The sequence below is a fragment of the Littorina saxatilis genome, linkage group LG2, assembly GCF_037325665.1.
Source record: "Littorina saxatilis isolate snail1 linkage group LG2, US_GU_Lsax_2.0, whole genome shotgun sequence".
In the NCBI taxonomy this organism is placed as follows: Eukaryota; Metazoa; Mollusca; class Gastropoda; order Littorinimorpha; family Littorinidae; genus Littorina; species Littorina saxatilis.
Genome location: NC_090246.1, coordinates 48104993 through 48130526, shown reverse-complemented (window position 1 = coordinate 48130526; position 25534 = coordinate 48104993). Strand labels below are relative to the sequence as shown.

The 25534-nt window shown below is 42.5% G+C and overlaps 1 protein-coding gene across 1 annotated transcript; it reads left to right on the top strand.

The window, feature by feature from the left end:
- On the top strand, positions 1-25534 carry LOC138953268 (uncharacterized). Its single transcript, XM_070325069.1, has 9 exons — positions 1-70; positions 2469-2577; positions 2784-2852; positions 3514-3629; positions 4316-4382; positions 5404-5456; positions 13372-13660; positions 14348-14692; positions 25286-25534. Exons 2-9 carry the CDS (start codon positions 2479-2481, stop codon positions 25532-25534), a joined length of 1287 nt encoding a protein of 428 aa, XP_070181170.1. The 5' UTR covers positions 1-70; positions 2469-2478.

Below are 25534 nucleotides of genomic sequence, written 5' to 3'. Positions count from 1 at the left end.
GTTGTGAACGGCCGCCAAGGTTTGTCTGCGCAACATTCGCCAGGATCTGCTTCACTTTCAGGGACACATTGTAAGCTGCCGCTGGAACACTTTGTTGGTCGCTTGTTTGGTTGGGTCGTTAATTGGTCGGTTGATTGGTTTTAAATGGTATAGAATGGGAATTATTTAGATAGCTTACCATGCCACCTTAAACTATGACATTCGCCGTATCTATATATATATATATATACGACTTGTGTCTGTCTGTGTGTTCGCGATGCACGGCCAAAGTTCTCAATGGATCTGCTTCAAATTTGGTGTGCAGATTCAGGTAGACCCCGGACACAACCTGGTCGATGAGAAATTTCAAGACGTGTTCTCAGCGCGCAGCGCTGAACCGATTTTGGTTTTTCTGTAGATCCACTACATCCATTCCCAGTAACTCTTCCTGATCTTCTCCAGTGTTTTGCGCGTTTATCTCCCTTCCTTCGTGTGGCGTCAATCCATATTTCCGTTACTATTTTTAGAAGGTCACTGCACTGTCCAGAACGCGGCTTTCCTTGCATGTACCCGCAAGTTGTCCTCACTGTAAAAGTGCAAAGATCGAATCTATTTATCAAAAAATCCACTGTCATCTATCTCTATATATATTATAGAACACCCTGACGAAGGCCACGAGGCCGAAATATTGGTGAAAACGTGAAGGCTTGTTTTGGTTATTTTTTCCATATTTGTTTGTATTTATATATATATATAGATAGATAGATACGGCTTCTGTGTGTGTGTGTGTGTGTGTGTGTGTGTGTGTGTGTGTGTGTGTGTGTGTGTGTGTGTGTGTGTGTGTGTGTGTGTGTGTGGAGGCAACACCTGTGGATTGTAGAGTTCTGTTTATGATGGGGTCTGGCGGCTTTTATCTCTCTGTATGTTCTGGCCTTTGAGAAGCCATAACAGTTAATAAAGGGTTTAGAAATAAGCTCTAAAATTCTCAATCCCGTTTGAGAGGACTTCGCCTTCAAAGGTGATTGTGGTGTTTTGGCACTCGGTTACATTTGGCGTCGTCGACAGGGATGGGACTCGACATGATATGTTCAGGAATTTCATTATGGCCTCTGAATCATTTTCGTGCTGTTCCCATTCCACCAACCTGGGAGGGACCTAAGCTTGGCGGGTCCATGGTTCGGAACTTTGGGGACAAAGTTCATTCAAAGGGGGTCGAGTGTGACAGGAAGACTACCGTCGCCCTTCACAGCAGACTCTGCAGAGTTGTTCGCCTTAGAAGTTGTGAGCTATTTATAGCTAGCTCGCCAGGCAACACCTGTGGATTGTAGAGTTCTGTTTGTGATGGGGTCTGGCGGCTTTTGCCTCTCTGTATGTTCTTGCCTTCCTTTGAGTGGGCACAAACTGGTGGATGAAAATGTTCACACGTGCTCTAAGACGGCGAACCGCCACGCAGTCTGTCTCTGTCTCGCGATTCACCCGGCGTAGCCGGGTATTCCTCTAGTCTATATATATATATATATATATATATATATATATATATATATATATATACGACTTGTGTCTGTCTGTGTGTGTGTGTGTGTGTGTGTGTGTGTGTGTGTGTGTGTGTTTGTGTGTGTGTGTGTGTGTGTGTGTGTGTGTGTGTGTGTGTGTGTGTGTGTTCGCGATGCACGGCCAAAGTTCTCGATGGATCTGCTTCAAATTTGGTGGGCATATTCAGGTAGACCCCGGACACAACCTGTTCGATGAGAATTTTCAACACGTGCTCTCAGCGCGCAGCGCTGAACCGATTATGGTTTTTCTGTTCGTCTTCCCAGATCCATTCCCAATGGGGTAACATCTTCCTTATCTTCTCCAGTGTTTTGCGTTTATCTCCCTTCCTTCGTGTGGCGTCAATCCATATTCCCGTTACTATTTTTAGAAGGTCACTGTCCACAACGCTTTCATCCCGACGAAGCCGGATATTCCCGTTACTATTTTTAGAAGGTCACTGTCCACAACGCTTTCATCCCGGCGAAGCCGGGTATTCTTCTACTTCGCCGGGTACCGGCTTTCGCCGGGTATTCGGCTCTACTTCTTTCCGGCGAAGCCGGTACCCGGCGAAGCGGGTAATCATCTAGTGACTAATATATGATAACAGGAACGTCCTGCTATGTATTTTATATGGCGCCTTGGCACAGGGACGCTCAGTGCGTGTGTGCAATGGCCGAACAAGATAGCCACTTTACATGCACAGTCCTGTAATAGGAAAAGTTCCCTCACATGCGTGTGTGTGTGTGTGCGCGCGCGCGCGAGCGAGCGATTGTGTTTGTGTGAGAGAAAGTGTTTGCGTGTGTTAGTTTGTGTTTGTATGTGTGTGTGTGTGTGAGTGTGTGTGTGTGTGTGTGTGTGTGTGTGTGTGTGTGTGTGCGCGTTTTGTTTGCGTGTATGCGTACTCGTGTGTGTGTGTATTCAGGCGTGTGTTTATCTTTGTCTGTGTGTTTACTCAGCATTTTGCAGATGTACAAGCTGGATGTAGCGAATGCATTGCTTCGACCGCAAATAATCCTGACTCCTTCTTTCCTTCGTCACACACCTGATTACGACCACACGGACACGGTTAGCATCAGTTTTTGCTTTCTTATGTGTGTGTGTGTGTGTTTGTGTGTGTGTGTGTGTGTGAGTGTGTGTGTGTCTGTGTGTGTGTGTGTATGTGTACGTGCGTGCGTGCGTGCGTGTGTGTGGGTGGGTGTGTGTGTGTGTTTGTGTGTGTGCCTGTATTCAATTAATTTGTACTACTTTTCATATGTTTCGATCGATTTCAGATAACGTCACTGGTAAAGTGCCCACTGCTGAAAATCTTTGCAACTTCCAGTAAGGATCGCACCATCAGGGTAAGCAACATTTGAACAAAGTTATACCGTATTCTTGTGCAGAGACCGAGAAGGTTAAAAACAAATCGTGTACTTTCTTTCTTTCTTTCTTTCTTTCTTTCTTTCTTTCTTCTCAATTTTTATTGATTGATTTATTGATTGATCTATTTATGTGTTTCTTTATTTCTTTATTTCTTTTTTTTCTTTCTGTCCTTCTTTCTTTCTGTTTTTTTCTTCTTTAAAGTTGTTTTCTTTAAATCTTGGTCATGTACCTGTTGATAGTCAAAGGCAGCGACATGTCGATTCATTGCCACTGAGGATGATGTTTTCAAACAGGACGTTGACTTGACCTGGTAAGCTGGCAGGTTCATCACAAATTTAGAATGAGAATGGAGAAAGGTTTAAACATTTGGTTTTTTCAGTCATCAATTCTTAACAATACGTAATCGTGGCGTATGATAAACAAACCAAGAACGATAAGCAACCACAACTATTGCAACACGAGCGCACTACATAGCGGACTTTTTTTGTTTTTTTTTAACGGAAATTTCGGATTTTTCAAATCCAAAAATTCTGAACTGGACATTCTGATTTTTCAAAACTGGAAATTCGGAGTTTTCAAAAATAAAAATTGAGTTTTTACAACAAACGTTTCTTATTTCAAAACTGGTGCGTGGTTTAGCTTTGGGATTACGACAACGAACTACTGAGGGAACTAATCTTCTTGGGGCCTGTGGCCAGCTGCTGTTTTGCCACTGACATCGGCCATCTGTTGGGTGCTTTTCACAAGTCCATTGTGTGAGTCAGTGTCTTTCCTTCTATTCTAAATCAGTAGATGATGAAGGTATGGTATGGTACAGTGGACCCTTTCCAAAGATGTTCTGAAATGAGAGAAAATTGGGTCTTAACAAGGAGGTAGTCAGCAATTTTTCCCTCCCCTTAAAATGAGAGAAAATTGGGTCTTAAAAATGAATTAGTCTTAACATCGAGGTAAAATAAAATAAAAAGAGCCAATGAAAAGAAAATGTGAAAACCAAAGGTTTTAATCTGGCAGGGGAGGGGGTGTCTTAAAAGAAGGTTCACTGTATATGATTTGTTTCGGTGTCTGTGAGCGCACTCACGCGTGTGTTTGTTTATGATCGGCTGGTACGCATGGATGGATTAATGGACATGGTATGGATGGACCTCTTTTGGAGGGGCATAATTTTATCGGGATGAGCTAATGAGCGTACCAAACGACTAGTAAGTTACAGACACAGACACCATTCACAATTACTTTTTGGAATTGCTTGATTCAGAATCAAAGATCCCTCAGCAGTCATAAGTCAGATAAATCTTAAGTTTTGACAAGGGCTCGCCATTTTTGCCATTTTCATTTTTATTTTGAAAGAAACAGTGTCTGACCATTATCTCTTCTGGTCCGCTTATTTTCATTTGAACAGAAACTCGTACCGTTTTCAAAAGGAAAAACTATATGTCAACAGTTGCTGTGCCCCACACAAATACCTGCCATGGAATATGCTGAGGAGAATGGCGAGCAAAACGTATTGGGTATCTATTTTGTTGCACTCGTTTTCTTCTGTATACTGAAACGAGTATCTAAATGATTATTGTCGAATGAATTGATTGGTGTTTCTTTTAAAGCGACCTTGTGTCGTTCCGACTGCGACTCTTCCGAGAGAGAGAGAGAGAGAGAGAGAGAGAGAGAGAGAGAGAGAGAGAGAGAGAGAGAGAGAGAGAGAGAGAGAGAGAGAGAGAGAGAGAGAGATATCAAATCAAATCAAATCAAATCAAATTTTACGAGGGTTGAGCCATAAACAATATAACGAGCTTTTTTTCAACCAGCTCTCGCCCAGAGAGGGACTACTCTAATAATATTATATAAACACGTCAATTAAAAAAAATTAAGTTTTAAAAAAGATTAAAAAATAATATAAATTAAAAAAGCAGAAAAACAGATTTCACAGGACTATGTACTCATTACAGGCTTACCAATAATTCTTTCGTAATGTACAGAAGTGGGAATTTACTGAAAATACATGTTTGAACAAAATGTGAATGTGATATCAAAACTGAGTTTTTAAATGATGAAACACTGATGCTATGGACAAAAAAGATCAATATGAAAATAAATTAAAATACGAAGTCTTCCAATACTGTGACTTTTCGTAATAGGACATTGAATATAATGAAAGGTGTTTTTTTTTTTTAAAGAGAGAGAGAGAGAGAGAGAGAGAGAGAGAGAGAGAGAGAGAGAGAGAGAGAGAGAGAGAGAGAGAGAGAGAGAGAGAGACGTCAAACATTTCATTGAGTAAACACAAGCTTCATTGCTATAGGGGTAGGGGGGGGCTGGAAGTGGGGGGGGATCATCAATACAGGTCGCATACTTCTATTTTTTGTCAGTCAGCCATCGACAGAGGGAGAGAGACACACAGACAGACAGACAGACAGACAGACAGACCGAGGGATACAGAGACAGACAGAGGGAGACAGAGAGAACCCCTTGACATTAACAACATCTGTTCAGTCCAGGGTGCTGATAGCACTTTTGGCGTCCTCTCATTTGTTTCAGGACAGAGAGGAGCGTGAATTGAGCATGCCCTTTCAAGTTAGCACGAAATCATGGTAAATATTGTGTGCACCAATCGATATGTTGTATACATGAAAATCAAGGCCAAGAAACACTTCTAGTGCACTGCGCATGGTTGCAGTAAAGTCTATCGTATCGTGCCTTATCTTATATCTCGGTTTTTCTGTCGTTTTGCTGGCCAGATCTAACAAAAGACAAGTCGCGTTAGGCGAAATTACAACATTTAGTCAAGCTGTCGAACTAACTGAATGAAACTGAACTCACTGCATTTTTACAGCAAGAGCGTATACTCGTAGCATCGTCAGTCCACCGCTCGATGCAAAGGCAGTGAAATTGACAAGAAGAGCGGGGTAGTAGTTGCGCTGAGAAGGATAGCACGCTTTTCTTTATCTCTATTCTTTTTACATTTAGTCAAGTTTTGACTAAATGTTTTAATATAGAGGAGGGCCCCAAAGGGTTTAAAATCGTGATCGTGATTGGCGTTTTTTGACCTTTCTGTGACCGTGATTGCCGAAATTTCCATTTCTGTGATCGTGATGGGACTTTGCCCGTGATCCGTGATGACAAAAAAATCAAGTCTCGTGATCGTGATCGTCATTTGTTTTCGTGATCGTGATGGGCATTATTGCAAAGCATTTTATTTTCAAAGTACATTTTTCACAGCTGTATCACTCAATGATCCTCTATTTGTCAAGGAGCCAATCCCGATTGAAGGGAAACAACAACACATTCAGAAATATGATTTTGACAGCGATTGCTTCCCTTTAGGAGAACCAATCACACAAAAAAGAGATCGAATCAGAAGGCGAATTACAAACATCTGCCAAACTTCATCCAATGGAAGGGCTTCGTGCTAAAGTTTTGAGTGCATTCAGTCAAATTCGAATTCGAAGATCAAAAATGGCGTGCAGCGGTACTGTCATCGAACTTCTGTTATATTTTGTGGATTCAAGCCAGACCAAAGCAGGCGGCGAGAATGCCTTCCTTGGTGGAAAGGTCAGGCTACGGGTCCGTCTTTCCGAAGACGAAATGTCAAGGTATGTTGATCTATCAGGGCCGGACTAGGTAAGTACTAGGGGGAGGGGTTACAAATGCGGGTCCAGGGGGCAAAGCCCCTTCCCGGTGCCGGGGGGTTGCCCCCTTGAAGCTGAACGGTTTTTGATGTTTCTGGAGGGAAAGGAAGCCTCTCCTTGAACGAAAAAGGTAAATTCGACAGCAAGCTGTATAGCAATGAAGAAGAATTGAGATTGTAAGGACTCATACTTTTCATCACAAAAATCGTTGAAGAAAAATGTCTTTCGAAAGGGGGTGAGAGGTGCGATTTCTCCTCGGATTTCATGATGATCCAGATGCAACCCCCCTCCCCCCCTCCCTCCCCCCCCAAAAAAAAAGCGTTTGGGAGGTACATGTTTAAGCCAGGGGGGAGGGGGGTTGCGCAACCCCTGTACCCCCCCCCCCAAGTCCGGCCCTGTCTATGTTGCTCTATGACTGTTCTGAATGTAGGGAAAGATCTTGAAATTTGTTCAAGATCTTTGAGTTCGATTGAGATCATTGACATTGTCGACATTGCCACGTCCGGCTGTCACTCGCTCAGTGTGACCTCGACGTGACTGGCTCGAGTCGAGTCTGCGTGTAGCCAAAACCGAAACTAGAAATGTGTTTTTCATCCCAGCAACGTGGACACGCTTGGCATAAATTCTAATTGTCGCTTAATTCTTTGCATTAAGCTTAAATTTATTTTAGCGCCTGTAAACTTATCAACAATGGGTTAAATTCAGGAACTATGGCCGGGAGACGTGCCAGTTTGGGTCACTTGATCCTCATGTCAAAGTCGATCAAAGTCATGTTCGTTGGGGATTTTGTTATTATAGACTCTACCATCACACATACATGTACTTTAATTTCAATCCACCCAATAGTTTTTGAGAAAATGGGTTTAAAAGATTTAGCTCTAGAAATGTGAAATTGTGCAAGTATATATTCATGTGTGTGAGTGAGGGTGTGGGAGTTGAATGTGTATGAATGAGTGCAGGAGTGGATTAGGGGGGGGGGGAGGTTACAGGGGTTCCGGAACCCACCCCCCCCCCCCCCGGCTGTCAAAAAAAATTAAAAAATTAACACTAACTTTAAAAGAAATAATGAGTGGCTGCTGACACCAGTTGATCATGTTTAAAATCAAGGATAAGCCATAAATTGTTCATAAAATAGCTAACACTCTTCAGCTTCTGGGGGGCTAAGCCCCCCAGACCTCCCAACGGGGCCCATGTACCCCACAAGGGGTCTACCCCTGGACCCTAGGTTGTAACCCCCCCCCCCCCCACCCCCTCTGGCTTAACTACTCCGCCCCTGGAGTGTATATTCCTGTGTGTTTGCATGAGAGAGCGCGAGAGAAAAAACATTCTTGTTACTGATTACAAATCATGAATCGATATGTATTTCTAAGTGTGTATGAAAGAGAATTAAAAAAAAATAAAATAAAAACTTGAAGTGCAACAGTTCTCACCTTGTGTTGAATAAACAATAGATCCAGAGGAGCGAATTACTGTGTGGTTGTGTTTACTTTGACACGTGCTTTCTGTACCTGCAACTTTTACCGTGACCGTGATTTGCCACTGGTGTTCGTGATCGTGAAAACAAAAATCAAGGTAACTGTGATCGTGAAAGCTAAAATTTCCCTTCCCGTGATCGTGATGATACCCCCCCCCCCCCTTTGGGGCCCTCATAGAGGGGGGAATCGAGACGAGGGTCGTGGTGTATGTGTGTGTGTGTGTGTGTGTGTGTGTGTGTGTCTGTCTGTCTGTCTGTCTGTCTGTCTGTCTGTGTGTGTAGAGCGATTCAGACTAAACTACTGGGCCGATCTTTATGAAATTTGACATGAGAGTTCCTGGGTATGATATCCCCGGATGTTTTTTTCATTTTTTCGATAAATACCTTTGATGACGTCATATCCGGCTTTTTGTAAAAGTTGAGGCGGCACTGTCACACCCTCATTTTTCAATTAAATTGATTGAAATTTTGGCAAAGCAATCTTCGACAAAGGCCCGGATTTGGTATAGCATTTCAGCTTGGTGGCTTAAAAACTAATGAGTGAGTTTGGTCATTAAAAATCGGAAACTTGTAATTAAAATTATTTGTTTATTAAACGATCCAAAAACAATTTCATCTTATTTTTCGTCATTTCCTGATTCCAAAAACATATACATATGTTATATTTGGATTAAAAACAAGCTCTGAAAATTAAAAATATAAAAATTATGATCAAAATTAAATTTCTAAAATCGATTCAAAAACTATTTCATCTTATTCCTTGTCGGTTCTTGATTCCAGAAACATATAGATATGATATGTTTGGATTAAAAACACGCTCAGAAAGTTAAAACGAAGAGAGGTACAGTAAAGCGTGCTATGAAGCACAGCGCAATCGCTTCCGCGCCAAACAGGCTCGTCACTTTCACTGCCTTTTGCACTAGCGGCGGACTACGTTCAGTTTCATTCTGTGAGTTCCACAGCTTGACTAAATGTAGTAATTTCGCATTACGCGACTTGTTACATTTAGTCAAGTTTTGACTAAATGTTTTAACGTAGGGGGGGGATCGAGACAAGGGTGTGGTTGTGGTGTATGTGTGTGTGTGTGTGTGTGCGTGTGTGTGTAGAGCGATTCAGACTGAACTACTGGGCCGATCTTTATGAAATTTGACATGAGAGTTCCTGGGTATGATATCCCCGGATGTTTATTTACCTTTTTTCGATAAATACCTTTGATGACGTCATATCCGGCTTTTTGTAAAAGTTGAGGCGGCACTGTCACACCCTCATTGAGTCACTTGAGAAAAAGTGACTCTATGTAATCGGTCAGTGTTAGTCTGTCCGGCCGGCCGTCCGTAGACACCACCTTAACGTTGGACTTTTCTCGGAAACTATCAAAGCGATCGGGCTCATATTTTGTTCAGTCGTGACCTCCAATGACCTCTACACTTTAACGATGGTTTCGTTGACCTTTGACCTTTTTCAAGGTCACAGGTCAGCGTCAAAGGAAAAATTAGACATTTTATATCTTTGACAAAGTTCATCGGATGTGATTGAAACTTTGTAGGATTATTCTTTACATCAAAGTATTTACATCTGTAGCCTTTTACGAACGTTATCAGAAAAACAAGGGAGATAACTAGCCTTTTCTGTTCGGCAACACACAACTTAACGTTGGGCTTTTCTCGGAAACTATAAAAGTGACCGGGCTCAAATTTTATGTGAACGTGACTCATTGTGTTGTGAATAGCAATTTCTTCCTGTCCATCTGATGCCTCATATAATATTCAGAACTGCGAAAGTGACTCGATCGAGCGTTTGCTCTTCTTGTTTTTCAATTAAATTGATTGAAATTTTGGCAAAGCAATCTTCGACGAAGGCCGGGGTTTGGTATTGCATTTCAGCTTGGTGGCGTAAAAACTAATGAGTGAGTTTGGTCATTAAAAATCGGAAACTTGTAATTAAAAAATTTTTTTTATTAAACGATCTAAAAACAATTTCATCTTATTCTTAGTCATTTTCTGATTCCAAAAACATATACATATGTTATATTTGGATTAAAAACAATCTCTGAAAATTAAAAATATAAAAATTATGATCAAAATTAAATTTCCGAAATCGATTTAAAAACTATTTCGTCTTATTCCTTGTTGGTTCCTGATTCAAAAAACATATAGATATGATATGTTTGGATTAAAAACACGCTCAGAAAGTTAAAACGAAGAGAGGTACAGTAAAGCGTGCTATGAAGCACAGCGCAACCGCTGCCGCGCCAAACAGGCTCGTCACTTTCACTGCGTTTTGCACTCGCGGCGGACTACGTTCAGTTTCATTCTGTGAGTTCCACAGCTTGACTAAATGTAGTAATTTCGCCTTACGCGACTTGTTAACTTTCTGAGCGTGTTTTTAATCCAAACATATCACATCTATATGTTTTTGGAATCAGGAACCCACACAAGGAATAAGATGAAATTGTTTTTAAATTGATTTCGGAAATTTTATTTTAATAATAATTTTTATATTTTTAATTTTTAGAGCTTGTTTTTAATCCGAATATAACATATTTATATGTTTTGGGAATCAGAAAACAATTTCATCTTATTCTATGTCGGTCCCTGATTCCAAAAACATATAGACATGATATGTTTGGATTAAAAACAAACTCAGTACGCTAAAAAGAGTAGAGATACAGAAGAGCGTGTTATCCTGCTCAGCGCGACCATTACCGCACTATTCTGGCTTGTCGATTTTACTGCCTTTGCCACTAGCGGTGGACTGACGAAACTACGAGTATGCGGTCTTGGTGATAAAAATGCAGTGCGTTCAGTTTCATTCTGTGATTTTGACAGCTTGACTAAATGTTGTTAGTTCGCCTTACGCGACTTGTTTTTTTACGAGGGCAGCTCTCTACGCATTCTGTAGTAACCAGTTAAGCAGGCCCGAGAACTGTTGCACCAACCTAGACACCCAGAGCGTCGCATTCGTGAAATGAATAACACTCGGCTGTTTTGTCCCAGCCGTTACATTGTAATCCCAGCTCTTCCACCCTGGGTGCCGGTCAGAGTCCGAACAAAACCCACACATGAATTTGCTCCCAGGGGATTCGAACCCACGACCTCTTGCCAGCAGCCCGATGCGTAAAGCACTGCGCCACGGGGGCCGGTAACTTTGTTTCTTAGATCGTCTCATTGACGCTTAGCTCTGTCCAACGTGGTTACAATTCTCTGGTTATGATTCTCTACTATGTGCATGGCGACACTCTGGCCTGGAGGTTCACCGGCAGATTCTCAGGGATGCGCTGCTTCGAGTCACGCAAGCCATCACTGCTGCCAAGGTCAAGTACTTCCACGACCGCATCACCAACGCCTCATCATCCAGGGAGCTGTTCTCCATCATGCCCTCGCTCCTGAGCTCCTCATCCCGGAGTTATTCTCGGAGTTCTTCAAGGACAAGATTGACAAGCTTCGGAGAACACTCGATCAGCAGCCCTTCGTCTCGTCCCCACCCTCCCCCTCCTTCTCCGGCTCCCCCCTCACGTGCTTTCAGCCTGTCACTCAAAACCACGTCAAGCGACTCATCACCGAGACGGCCATCAAGACCTGCGAGCTAGACCCCCTGCCAGGCTTCCTCTTCACCAAGTGTCTGGACAAGCTCCTGCCGTCTATCACAGATATCATCAACATCTCCCTGGCCACAGGCGTCGTTCCCGACTGCTTCAAGTCTGCCGTTGTCCGCCCACTCATCAAGAAGCCCGGCCTTGACGTCAACGAGTTGAAGAACTACTGTCCTGTGTCCAACCTGCCCTTCTTCTCCAAGCTTCTGGAGCGTATCATCCTGGAGCAGTTGAGCGCCCACCTGTCTCGGAACTCGCTGATGCCAGTGTACCAGTCAGCGTACCGCCCTCACCACAGCACTGAGACGGCGCTCCTGCGAATCACAACGGACCTCCTGAACGCAACAGATAGCGGTCTCGTCTCTGCCTTTGTGCTGCTGGACCTTTCCGCGGCCTTCGACACGATCGACCATCAGCTACTCGTCGATCGACTCAGTTCCACGTTCGGCATTCACGACACCGCCCTCTCTTGGTTCCGGAACTACCTCCAGAATCGCTCTCAGACTGTCACCACTGATTCGTTCTCTTCTCAACCTGTCCCTGTCCGCTTCGGCGTCCCACAAGGGTCTGTCCTCGGCCCTGTCCTTTTCACCCTGTACACCCAACCCCTCTCCCTGGTCATCGAACGCCACGGCTTGAACTACAACTCCTTTGCCGATGACACGCAGCTCCAGAACAGCGCCAAGCCGGAGGACGTTGACCATCTCCTGGGATCCATCTCCAGTTGTTTCACTGACATCAAGAACTGGATGACTGAGAACAAGTTGAAGCTGAACAGTGAGAACACGACAGAAGATTGCTTCTCTCGCTGTGACCGACCTCCAGCTGGATCACGCGACTGTTCCATTCTCCCCTGCTGTCAAGAGCCTTGGCGTCTTTCTCGACTCCACTCTCTCCATGCAGACACACATCTCCTTCATCATCAAGACCTGCTTTTTCCACCTACGACGCATCGCCTCCATCCGTCGCTACCTCACCCACGACGCCTGTGTCAAGCTGGTTGTCTCCCTCATCTTCAGTCGTCTGGACTACTGCAACTCCCTTCTGGCTGGCCTCCCCGCCTCATCCATTCATGGCCTACAACGAGTCCAGAACGCTGCGGCCAGGCTGACGTTGAGGAAGACGAAGCGAGACCACACCACCCCTCTACTTCGCTCCTTGCACTGGCTCCCTGTCAACACCCGAATATCCTACAAACTGTCCACTCTGGTCTACAAGTGTCTCAACGACTCTGCTCCCGAGTACCTTCAATCCTCCCTGGACCTGTACACCCAGCCCTCCGACCGTCCCCTTCGTTCTGCTGCGGACCCACTCCGCCTTCACATCCCTCGCTCGAAACTCGCATCTGCTGGTCAGCGTGCATTCCCCTCTGCGGGCCCCTCCGTCTGGAACTCCCTGCCGCTTGAGCTTCGCCAGAGCCCCTCTCTTGACGCGTTCAAGAGTAGGTTGAAGACTCAGTTCTTCCCGTAGCTGGCTGCGACTTTCATGTTCGACGTGATGTGTTGTGCCCCAAAAGACATTCTTGTGCTGTGCTCTGTGAGAGGTGTTTTCTTTGTGTTTAATATTATTTTGTTTGGACCTAGCTATTGATGTGTACATTGTTGTTAAACAGTTGTTTGTTGTATGTTTATCAGGGTTTGCTAGTGTGTGATAGGGTTCGTGTCCGTCTGTAGATGTTAGTTTCTTTGTTAGTCCTGTGTTGACAACTCTTCGACAAGCGCTTAGAACTGTACCCACGGAATACGCGCTATATAAGCTTCATATTGATTGATTGATTGCTGACCGCTGTTCACGCTGACATTGCCCCACAGGATTGACCCGTCCAAGGTGCGCGAGCTAGGCCTGCTGAAGCAAGGGCAGCGCCCCTTGGTCAACCAGGGGCTCCACCACCACACCGTGGCCCAAGAGGAGTGGGAACTGGTTTGGGCGGAGGCGGAGGGCAAGGATGTGAACCACGTCAACATACCCATCACCATGCTCAAGTCGCATAACCCCCGCTGGCTGGCGGAGAATCGTACACGCACTACAGTGTTCAGACCCAAGCTGCACCGCAAAGCGATTGGACTCATCATGCCCCATCACCCTCAAGTAGAGCAGCCGGTAAATAACTTGCATCTTTTGCCATTTATAGTTTAAAAATTGATGTTATTAAAAAACAAATCTGACTTTTCGCCATTTTGATTGGTTTCACTCTTGCGACCGCATCCCCAATGCTGCACCCCAACGATAGCAAGTGTCAGACCTTGCGTAACTTGATTTACTTGTCACTGGTATAGATTATGAAAGTTTTGTTAACTTTTTGAGAGGAAAAAAAACCCAGTTTTTTTACTCACCTGAGTAATTGGTTAGTCTTAGTATGACTGTGTCCGTCTGTATGTCCCGCCGCCGTCCGTCCATGGACAAAAAAACTTAACGTTGAGATTATCTCGGATGTTTTTGAAGCAAGAGCTTTGAAACCTTGCAGGAGAGCTGGGCGAAATTCATTTAATTATTTGAAATAGTTTCGGAGCAGTTTTGAGCGAATCATTACAGGTGTTTCTAACTTACAGTACAGCGAATGTCCCTTGTACTTTTTAAGGTCCAAATCGTCAGAAAACTATCCAAAATCTGTAAAAATGCCGCTGGTCGTCGCTGTTATGATGATCAATGGACTAGATTTGATGATTAAACCAAATTGTTCAGCGCTTTGAGCAGGGTTAAATCCTGGATACATGCGCCTTAGGAATAGTATGCATTATTATTATCATTATTATTGAAAAGGACAACCCTATCTGTTTGAACTAACAGCACCCCTCCGTCGCCCCGCGTGCAGAGATGGCAGAAGCCTCCACCTCAGGCGGAGATCTGGAGTTCTCACAGTGGAGCGACTCTGATCTCTCCTCCTCTCAGATCTCAGACAGCGAGTTCGGGGCCGGGGACACATGTGTGGAATCCTTGGAAAAGTCTGTTAGTAAACAGGCTGTAGACCCGCCCATGTTCTCCTTCTTAAAGGTGGTCAAGAAGGACTTAGGACAAAGACAGGAGAGAGAGGAAGAGATTGTGAAGGAGAAAGCGGAGGATGCGGCAACATGGAAAAAGAGAATCGAGTCCAAGAGGGTTACATATACAGCGCATGATGCTGCACTGTCAGAGGTGAGTTCTTGTTGTTCAGTGGAAGCCCACCCCCCCCCCCCCCCCCTTCCCCCTTTTTAGGCCTTTACGTGCGGGAAATCCTTGGAAAAGTCTCTTGGTAAACAGGCTGTAGACCCCCTATGTTCTCCTTCTTAAAGGTGGTCAAGGGAGACTTGGTACAAAGACAGGATTTGGTTTGGATTATATGAAGAGGAAGTTCTCCTGTTGTTGTTTTGGAGGGATTAAATAAGTGTTGGTGTTTATAAATCTTTTACATCTTAACGGCATAGTGTGGCAGTTTGTGATTTTTAAACGGAATTGAACGGCATTATTTGTGTATGACTATTTTACATATCTGTTTTAAATCTTAACAGCGACACATGTGCATGCAGACAGGTGTTTTAGTTGAGAACAATGTTTATTCATTGCACATTCATTCAAATATAATATTCAAATATAATATTAATGTTGTAGTCCTTCGTTTGTCTTTATGTTATATGTACCACCACTGCAATTTCTCCATGTTAGGTAATAAAGTTAATTACACATTAACATGCTTCCATTTGAAACTTCGAGGTCGTCATCGTGGATTGTAATTCAATCAAGTTGGCGTTTTAATGAAACAGATCCTGTGATTGGTCAGAATGCTCCAACTCATTAAAAATTACCGGTCATTAATTGTCGATAACCAATTCTTTTCATCACAAAAGCGATCTTTGGATTTGACTGACGTAGTCCGGAAGAATGTATGCATCAACTTACGTTACGTATTCGACGTCATCACTTCGCATACCTTATGGTCTCGGTATTTCGTTGGCCTTCATATTTCCTACTTGTAAAATGACTCTCAAAGCTAACCGAGACTAGTTGAGGTTTCATCAATGCGCCTCGCCAGCAGGTAGTTTAATGGCTTTTTTAGCGAGTGGTTATCGACAATAAATGACTGGTAATTATTAATGAGTTGGAGCATTTTGACCAATCACAGGATCTGTTTCATTAAAACGCCAACTTGATTGAATTACAATTTGATTTGATTTGATTTGATTTGAGAGAGAGGAAGAGATTAAAGTGTAACTAAACAGACATTTTGAAGTGTCAGCTTTACTGAATTGCTTTATGTTTTGTCCAAGTATAGACCTCTAGAAGCGATACTGGACGATTTTTCCAACGTTTACAGTGTTTTCTGATTTACTACGATTTTTTAAAAGTGTTGAACCCATTTCAGATTTACCTGATTATCTTTTCTTGATTTGGTACTTCCAAAGAACAAGTGGTACTTTGAGTTCCGGTTTTATGTTTTAGCCAATCAGAATTTGGTTCCAAAATAAAATCGTCTGCTGCCTGTCCCAGCAAAGTCGGCAACAAGCACTGCTTGCCACATGTGTGAGTTACCAACAGAAATAGCCATACATTTGGCAAGGTAGCAATGTAAATGAATTGGATCTAACTAATGTGCTTGTACTGCATCTCTGGCCTTTGAATTCACTCCAAATGTACTGGCTCAGCGTGAGAGGCAACATCCTGTCGAAATCGTAAGCACGAGGCTGACTGGGAGATTATTATTCGAAGAGCATGCTGAAACGGATTGTAAGTACAATATTTTACATGTTCTCGACATTTCTGTTGATCTTTCCTTAACTTTAACTGTTTCCTTGATTTAAAACCCTAGGGCTTGTATTTTCAGTTGTGATACTAAGCACGTATCTTTACCACAGTATCGGCGATCACTTCACACTTGACGTTTGGAGAATGATGAAGTGGAATTATTTCTGGATCTAATTTATCCTTATTTAACTAAATAATTCATTATATAGCTAAATAATTCATTATTTACACAAAAGTAAAAAGTGTGATTGTTGTAATTAAAGAAATCTTTTATTTACTAATCAATTCATTATTTAATAAAAAAAAATCCATTATTTACTATATAATGCATTATATACTATAGAATGCATTGTATACTATAGAATGCATTGTATACTATAGAATGCATTCTATAATATAGAATGCATTCTATACTATAGAATGCATTCTATAATATAGAATGCATTCTATAATATAGAATGCATTCTATAACGTTACGAAACTACTACAGGACAGCTCCGCATGGTTCTGTCAGTAAAAGAGGGATTTTTGGCAAATATGAGAGAGAGAGAGGGAGAGAGAGAGAGAGAGAGAGAGAGAGAGAGAGAGAGAGAGAGAGAGAGGAGGAGAGAGAGAGACAGGGAGAGAGAGAGAAACAGAGAGAGACAGAGACACAGAGAGGCAGAGAGAGAGAAACAGAGAGAGAGAAACGAAACTCAACTCTCTGTCTCTCTATGTTTCTCTCTCTCTCTCTCCCTCTCTCTCCCTCTCTCTCTTTCTCTCTATTCAATTAAACTGTGTCAGTGTCTCTGTCTCTCTCTGTCTGTCTCTGTCTCTCTCTGTCTGTCTGTCTCTCTCCCTCTCTCTCTCTCCATTTCTCTCTCTCTGTTTCTGTTTCTCTCTGTCTCTCTGTGTGGCTCTCTCTGTGTCTCTGTCTCTCTCTGTTTCTCTCTCTCTCCCTCTCTCTCCCCCTCTCTCTCTCTCTCTCTCTCTCTCTCTCTCTCCGTTTCTCTCTCTGTTTCTGTCTCTCTCTGTGTGTCTCTCTCTATGTGTCTCTCTGTGTCTCTGTCTCTCTCTGTTTCTCTCTCTCTCCCTCTCCCACTCTCTCTCTCTCTCTCTCTTTCTGTCTCTCTCTCTCTCTCTCCCTCTCTCTCCGTTTCTCTCTCTCTCTGTTTCTGTCTCTCTCTGTCTCTCTGTGTGTCTCTCTCTCTCTGTCTCTGTGTTTCTCTCTCTCTCCCTCTCCCTCTCTCTCTCTCTCTCTCTCTCTCTTCCTCTCTCTCTCTCCCTCTCTCTCTCTCTCTCTCTCTCTCTCTCTCTCTCTCTCTCTCTCCCTCTCTGTCTCTCATATTTGCCAAAAATCCCTCTTTTACTGACAGAACCATGCGGAGCTGTCCTGTAGTAGTTTCGTAACGTTATAGAATGCATTCTATATTATAGAATGCATTCTATAGTATAGAATGCATTCTATATTATAGAATGCATTCTATAGTATACAATGCATTCTATAGTATACAATGCATTCTATAGTATATAATGCATTATATAGTAAATAATGGATTTTTTTTATTAAATAATGAATTGTTTAGTAAATAAAAGATTTCTTTAATTACAACAATCACACTTTTTACTTTTGTGTAAATAATGAATTATTTAGTTAAATAATGAATTATTTAGCTATATAATGAATTATTTAGTTAAATAATTCATTATTTAGATCAACAGGAAAAAACGTAATTTCTTTACAAACGGATTGCCATAGAACAATGCCTGCAACACATTTCAGGCCTCAGAAGGAAGTAATTATTAGATTCAGACAGAGAGAGAAAGCCCAACACGAAACCAGTTGTGAAATTTTTTTATTTCATTATGTAATATTAAAAACACGACAACAACGTATTTCCTGTACTTAGTTTCGTGCAATTATGGATTGCAAAGTATGTCTACTTGAGTGGCATAAAGAGGCACAGTTGCAAGAAAAAAGGTTGGTTCGGATCTTGACTAGGATCAGGATTTTACATGGACACAACCTAGAATTTAACATCCTGGGGGGGGGGAGGGGGATACTGCGCCTTTCACATCAAGATGTAAAGACATTTATTTGAAATAATACTTATTAGAAGGGAAAAAATCAAACAAACTACGACAATCGTTCTGAGGGGAGAGAATTACCTCTTCCGAAGAAATTACCTCCCTTGCTTTTCTTGTCGTGACTTATGTAGAGTAAAGTGAACAGAAAGTGAATCAGTCAGTAACAAAACAAAAATTTTTTTACTAAGCTAAGATCAATGAGGAGTCTTGAAGTATTTGTCAATGTTAATCTTGTATGCATAACAAGCAATATATTACGGATTGATAATTAAAGAAAATTGTCTCTTCTACAGGGTTGACCCCCCTAAAAATGACACCCACAACCATGCAAATTACTTCTGCATCTGTTGAACAAATTATTTTATATATGGTATTCATTAACTTCAGTTTATGTTCTGCCTTTCCAGTAAGTGGCAATTTTGTAAATTGAATGGTCTGACTTTTGTGCAATTTTAATTTTTTTCTCCAAATTCGGGGGTCGACTAAACAGAACGAGTTTTGACATTGAGCGGTAGCCATTTTTACCTAATTTAAACCCTTCAGGCTTTTACCTTTTTGATTATTTTGAATGTCTGAGTATGTAAAAACATCCCCTTCAACCCCCAGGCTATCGATGACCTGAAGAAAGCATGCAGTTACAGGTAGGTTCAGGGCAATCCTCAGACACGAAAGCGTTGGTGTCATTGGTGACGCAAAAGTTAGATAATAATAATAATAATAATGCAAACTTTTATAGCGCTATTCTAGAAAAATGTCTACTCTTAGCGCTTTACAATACATCCATCGACCAAGCATACTATACACGCACAGGCAAAGAAAACGACCAAACATACAATACACGCACAGGCAAAGATAACGACCAAACATAAGCAAACATATTATGACCAAACATAACCAACATACTATACGCGCGCAGGCAAAGAGAACAATCAGCACATATAATAATTACTGACAACTAATAATGCAGGCATACAGTGACAGTCCAATACACAGCCTAAGCACAAGAACCACAGTAGGCTTCTATATAAAAACGTGTCAACAGTACTATTTACACACACACAAACAGTGCTGACACAAAGCGCAGAAAATATATATACACGTTATTTTAGGCACTAGGTAGGGGGTGAGGTGGGGCGGGATGGGGTGGGTGGGGAGATGCTGGAGGGAAAAAAATCACTTGCGCTGAAAGAGGTGTGTTTTGAGATTTGTCTTGAATGTAGTGAGAGAATCTGTGTGTCTGAGAGGCAGAGGTAATCTATTCCAGGTCACAGGGGCTTGATAGGCGAAGGACCTCTCGCCACATGTCTTTGTTTGCACTGTGGGGAGTCGGAAGAGTCGAGTGTCGGCGGCGGAGCGAAGCTGACGGGAGGGGGTGTAGAGATTGAAGAGTTCTGACAAGTATTCTGGGGCAGAACCAGAAACGACGGCAAAAGAAAGAGAGGAGAGTTTGTATTCGATCCTTTTAGTGATAGGCAGCCAGTGTAGAGAGTGAAGAAGGGGTGTGGCGTGTTCATGCTTGGAAGATTTGAAGACCAGGCGGGCAGCGTTATTTTGGATCCTTTGAAGTCTATCTAAAAGGTACTTAGGGAGACCGGCCAGAAGAGAATTGCAATAATCTATCTTTGAGAGGACTAAAGAACACACTAACGTTTTGGTTGCATCAGTGGTGAGGTAGTGACGGACTGAACTAATCTTGCGCAGCTCTAGATAGGCGGACTTGCAGATGTTAGAGATGTGTTTTTGGAAAGAGAGAGTTGGATCGAGAGTGACGCCAAGGCTGCGGACAGACGGGGAGAAAGAGATAGGTTGTTCGTTGACAGTGAGAGAGGCAGGAAGAGAAGGGTGATTGAGAAATGTCTTGGGACAGGCCAGCATAACTTCGGTTTTGTCACTATTTAACTGGAGTTTGTTTAAAGACATCCAATCACTGAGGTCCGCAATGCAATCCTGTGTCCGAGATACCAGATCGTCAACTTCAGCAAGAGGGGCGGACTGATGAAGCTGTGTATCATCAGCGAAACTCTCGAAAATGTGCCACTTTGTGAACTGCAGATGCATAAAATCAAGCGTATGTATGCTGAATATGAAGTTATCCAGTCAATTGGTGTAGAAGTTATAGCATTTCTGTCAGTTAACAGTATTTAAAATCTCTAAAGTAAAATCTGACATATTCGAAAGTTTTGCTTAAACACCCAGACAATTTTTACGATACTCTCCTAAGCTTCTCCACTTCGTCTTGGAAATGAATTCGAATAAGGCAGTCAAAATAACTTAGTTTGGAGCACCCATCAATCAGAATAAGCATTAACTTTTGACACAGGAAATATCTTCTACCGAAAGCTCTCCTGGTTTTATTCTACATTTTTCCTGCATAATGGTATTGGTAACAAATTTAATGATAAGTAAAATGATAAAAATTATTTAAAAAAAACAAGCTAACGTCCTTGCATTTGTCCAGAATTATTCCATGTTTGGTTTAAACATAAGTTTATTTTAACAAAGGTTACAATCATGACATGTATATACAAAGTTCACAGAAACAGCAACAAGCTAGAAGCTTATAGTGGTGTTCCTGCATGACAGTACAACATAAGGCGGTAACGACTGAAAAATTTGTCTCAATAAACCAAATCTATTAATAACGTAATGAACGTTGCATAATGATGATAAAGAAAGACAGTAAAGGAAGGAAGGAGGGAAAGAAGATGAATAAAAGAAGAGGGATGGGTAGGAGATGTGCAGAAGTTAAAGTTGTTGTCCGGCTTGTAGAGCATTTATTCTGATTTACCCAAAGCGGCTTGAACGTTTAATGAACGAGTGTACGGTGGAAAAATTTTTCCTGTTCAAATCTGTGGAATACTGTCTGTCTCCGTTTAAAAGGTGGGGGAGGTGATTAATGTGATTGGGGAGGGTACAGTTTAAATGAAAAGCAAGCAAACATGAAAAGAAAATTGAATGAAAATTGTACATCAAAACAAAAATCAGTTTTAGAATACATATATAATATTTATGGTGTTAGCGAGTAAGAGATAGGGAGGGAGAGAGGGAGGGAGGGAGGGGGAAAGTGAGAGAGAGGGGGAGAGTGAGAGAGAGAGAGAGAGGGGGAGAGAGAGAGAGAGGGATAATTGGTCTAAAGAATTTTTAAAAAGCAGGGTTAGGGTAACCCTAACCCTTTTTGGACCATCTGTATGCAATGCCCGCTATAGGTGGAAGACTTTTGTGGAAGCCATGGAAGAATACATCGCTGTTGTGCTGGTTCAGCTTGAGGTCCTGTCCTAGCGAATGACCTGCACACACAAAAACACGACTTTTTAAGCCACTTATGTTGCATTCCGTGACATAGCTTTGTTAAAACCGTGTGCCTGATAATAATGACACATTTTGCTGATATACATTTTTTTTTTAAGACACCCCTATAATATTGTTTGACAATCTCTTTCAACATAAAGTTGGCCAAAAAATTATTGCAACAAATTTCAAACCCAATTAAAACATTAATTCCTGTGTCATTTAATTAAAACTGTACATGACAGTTAAGGCCGTTCATTTAACCTTCAGGATCACCTTTTTTTTATTTCTTTTACAGGGATCACGTGACCGCTGCTCAAGTAAGGGTACCCTTAAAATCGACCAGACAAGAACGGAAGAGCCGAATGAAAAATCGACAAAAAAATCACAATAGGCAAAACTTTGCAACTTTGACATACGAGAAGAAAGTCAAACCAATTATCTACCCTGAACAGATTGTTTTGTTTTGCTAGTACCTTGCGTATTTCGCGTGCTATGCTATTCCTACTGATGCAGGTGTCGATCGCAAGAGCGGTCAAAAACGGAAAGTTTTACGTCAATTTGTATGGGTATCATGTCAAAAAGCGCTACATTTTAGCAATGACTTAGTGGATTGCTTTGAAACTTTCAGAATATTTTACCAACATACTAGAGATACTTCGCGCGAAAGTTTGGATCGTTACGGTTATTTATCCAGATGTGGCGCAATGTTTCGGAAAATGTTGTTAAACTTGTCATAGGTTTGTTCACTTGTGTCCAAAAACATTCATGACTTTGCATATCTACAGATAAATGATTGATAAAGATTCTGTCTAAGTTTCATTTGCGTGTAGCCGCTGGCGTTAATTTGCTAGTCATGCAAACACATGAGGAAAAAAATGGAACGTTCACGCTGTTTCGCGCTTATAGCTGTTATCGCTGGGTGCCTCTTAAAACATGCTACGGTCACGCTTGGCTGGGCATCGCTGTGGCACCAGAATCATCGCTTAAATATGTAGCGTGTTTACAGGACCAGCAAATTTGCGTCAGTGCTTACACGCACATAAAACTTTCGCAATTTATGTATCAATCATTTTTCTAAAGACATGCAAAGTCGTGAATTTTTTGTATGACGAGATTAAAAACTTCTTTCGAAAAATTGCATAACATTTTAACAAACAATTGTAACAATCCATCATTTCGCTCGAAGTATGTCTAATATGTTGGTAAAATATTCTAAAAGTTTCAAAGCCATCTTCCAAGTCATTGCTAAAGTGCAGACTTTTTTGTCATAATACCCCTAAAAAATGACGCAAAAAGTCCCGTTTTTTACCGCTCTTGCGATCGACACATGCAACAGTAGAAATAGCATAGCACGCGAAATGTGCAAGGTAGCAAAACAAAACAATCTGTTCAGGGTAGATAATTGGTTTGACTTTCTTCTCGTATGTCAAAGTTGCAAAGTTTTGCCTATTGTGATTTTTTGTCGATTTTTCATTTGGCTCTTCCGTTTTTGTCTGGTCGATTTTGACGGTACCCTTACTTGAGCGGCGGTCACGTGATCCCTGTAAAAGAAATATTTAATCCAAAAGGTGATCCTGAAGGTTAAGTGAACGGCCTTCTCTTGCATATAAAGTTTTAATGAAATGACACCGGGATTAATGCTTTAATTTGGGTTTAAAATTTTTTGCAATAATTTTCTGGCCAAGTTTAGTTTACGAATCACCAATGTGAATACAAACGCAAATAACCCACAGGTCAATAAATTACTTTCCAGAGAGAGAGAGAGAGAGAGAGAGAGAGAGAGAGAGAGAGAGAGAAAGAGAGAGAGAGAGAGAGAGAGAGAGAGAGGTATTACACACCGGTACGACCGAAACTAAGGTATCAATAAACTACGCTTGTGCATCGGGTTGAAAGTATACCCTGATCCCTCGGAGATATACCTCCACTCCGGTCTGAACGACCTCACGTGACATGTTATATGGTAGAAGAGCATGCTGTCGCTTATTCTCCTTCTGAAGATGAGGTATACCTTCACTTCGGTTAGACTGAAACGATGCTCAAGCAGCGGAATTTGTGTGTGTTTTGTCAGAGCAAACTGATGTTATTTTATCCTAACAAACAAGAAGATATTCTCAGGCACCGCCTTGTTCAGGATATTCACTAGTTGACAATGATGTGTGCTAATAAATAATTATAAGCAATGAAACGAACAAAGGAAAGAACGACCGAACGAAAGAACAAATGAACCAAAGAACGGACGGACGGACGGACGGACGGACGGACGGACGGACGGACGGACGGACGAATTGACGGACGGACGGACGGACGGACGGACAGACTGACGGACGGGCCAAAGGGCAGACTGATTGAGGGGCGGACCGATGGACAGGGGGTGGGGGGAGGGTGGGGGGGGGGTGTTACGGGTAACCCCTCCTGATCCGGTCCTGCAGGGTATTCCTTCAACCCTCTGCACAAGAGCAATCTTTTGATACAGACTGAAGGACGGACGGACTGACGGACGGACTGATGGACTGACCGACAGACTGTCGGACGGACGTACGGACGGACATGTATACGGACGGACTAAAAGGACGAAGGAACGAATGAACGAAGGAAATAACGAAGGAACGAAAGAGCGAACGAACCAACCCACGAATGAACGAAAGAACGAACGAACGAACGAACGAACGAACGAGCAAACAAACAAACAAGCAAACAAACAAACAAACAAATAAACAAGCAAACAATAAACAATATGTGCAAACTGGCGCATTTTCAGAGCATTTGTCAAACGTTTGGAGGAGGTTTACGGTTAGGCCAGGGTGGGGGTGGGGGTTGTCCCACCAACAGGAACATTCCCCCCCCCCCCCCCCCTCTCTCTCTCCTGTAGTTCGGCCCTGCACAAGAGGAATTTATTGATACGGACTCAGTGAAGGAAGAACGGATTGACTGACGGACGGACGGACTGACGGACGTACTGAAGGACTGTCGGACGGACTGTTGAACGAACGAACGAACAAACGAACGAACAAACGAATGAACGAACAAACAAACGAACAAATTAGCAAATGAATACATACATTCGCAGAGAGAAAAAGGCAAAAGGTACATTTGTGGAGTCAGTAAGGGGGGTGGGTGGACTTCCGGAACCCAGGAACCTTTACACTGATCGACACACACTGACACACTGACACACACACCACACACACGTGACACACACACACACACACACACACACACACAACGTGACCACACACACACGGGCACACACACAGACACACACCCACACCGGCACACACACACACACACACACTGACACACACACGCACGACACACACACACACACACACACTGTGACACACACACGTACACACACATACACTAGTGACACACCCACACACACATACACAAACACACACACACACACATACCCACACACAAACACTGACACACTCGCAACTGACATATCAGAGGGGGGTGGTAAGTCATTTGAACGTTTAAATTCTTTTGTCACAAATTTTAAGTACCCATCAACACTAGGGCGTATGCATAAACTCCCGTCTTTTTAGTGGAAACTGACCTATGAGAGTAGTTTCCCTTGTTTGGGCCAAACAATGGCGTCAGCGAAGAGAAATTCTACCATCTGTATCTGTATCTGTGAGCGAGTCACAGTCGTTCTTGCGTGAAAGAGGCGTCACGTTTAGCGATTACCGCAAGCATGAACTGTCCGATTTAGTGCAGAAAGCATTTGAAATCAAGTTGCCCATCGATCCCGAGGCGCTGATCGAGGATCGAGCCGAAGTGATCGGCTTGAAACTGCGCGATTTAGCCGGTCCAGAAAACCCACGACGACGCAATGTTCAGAGCTCTGCAGAATCCTGGTTTCTTGTCAGAAAGTACCAACATAAACATTCTACCTGA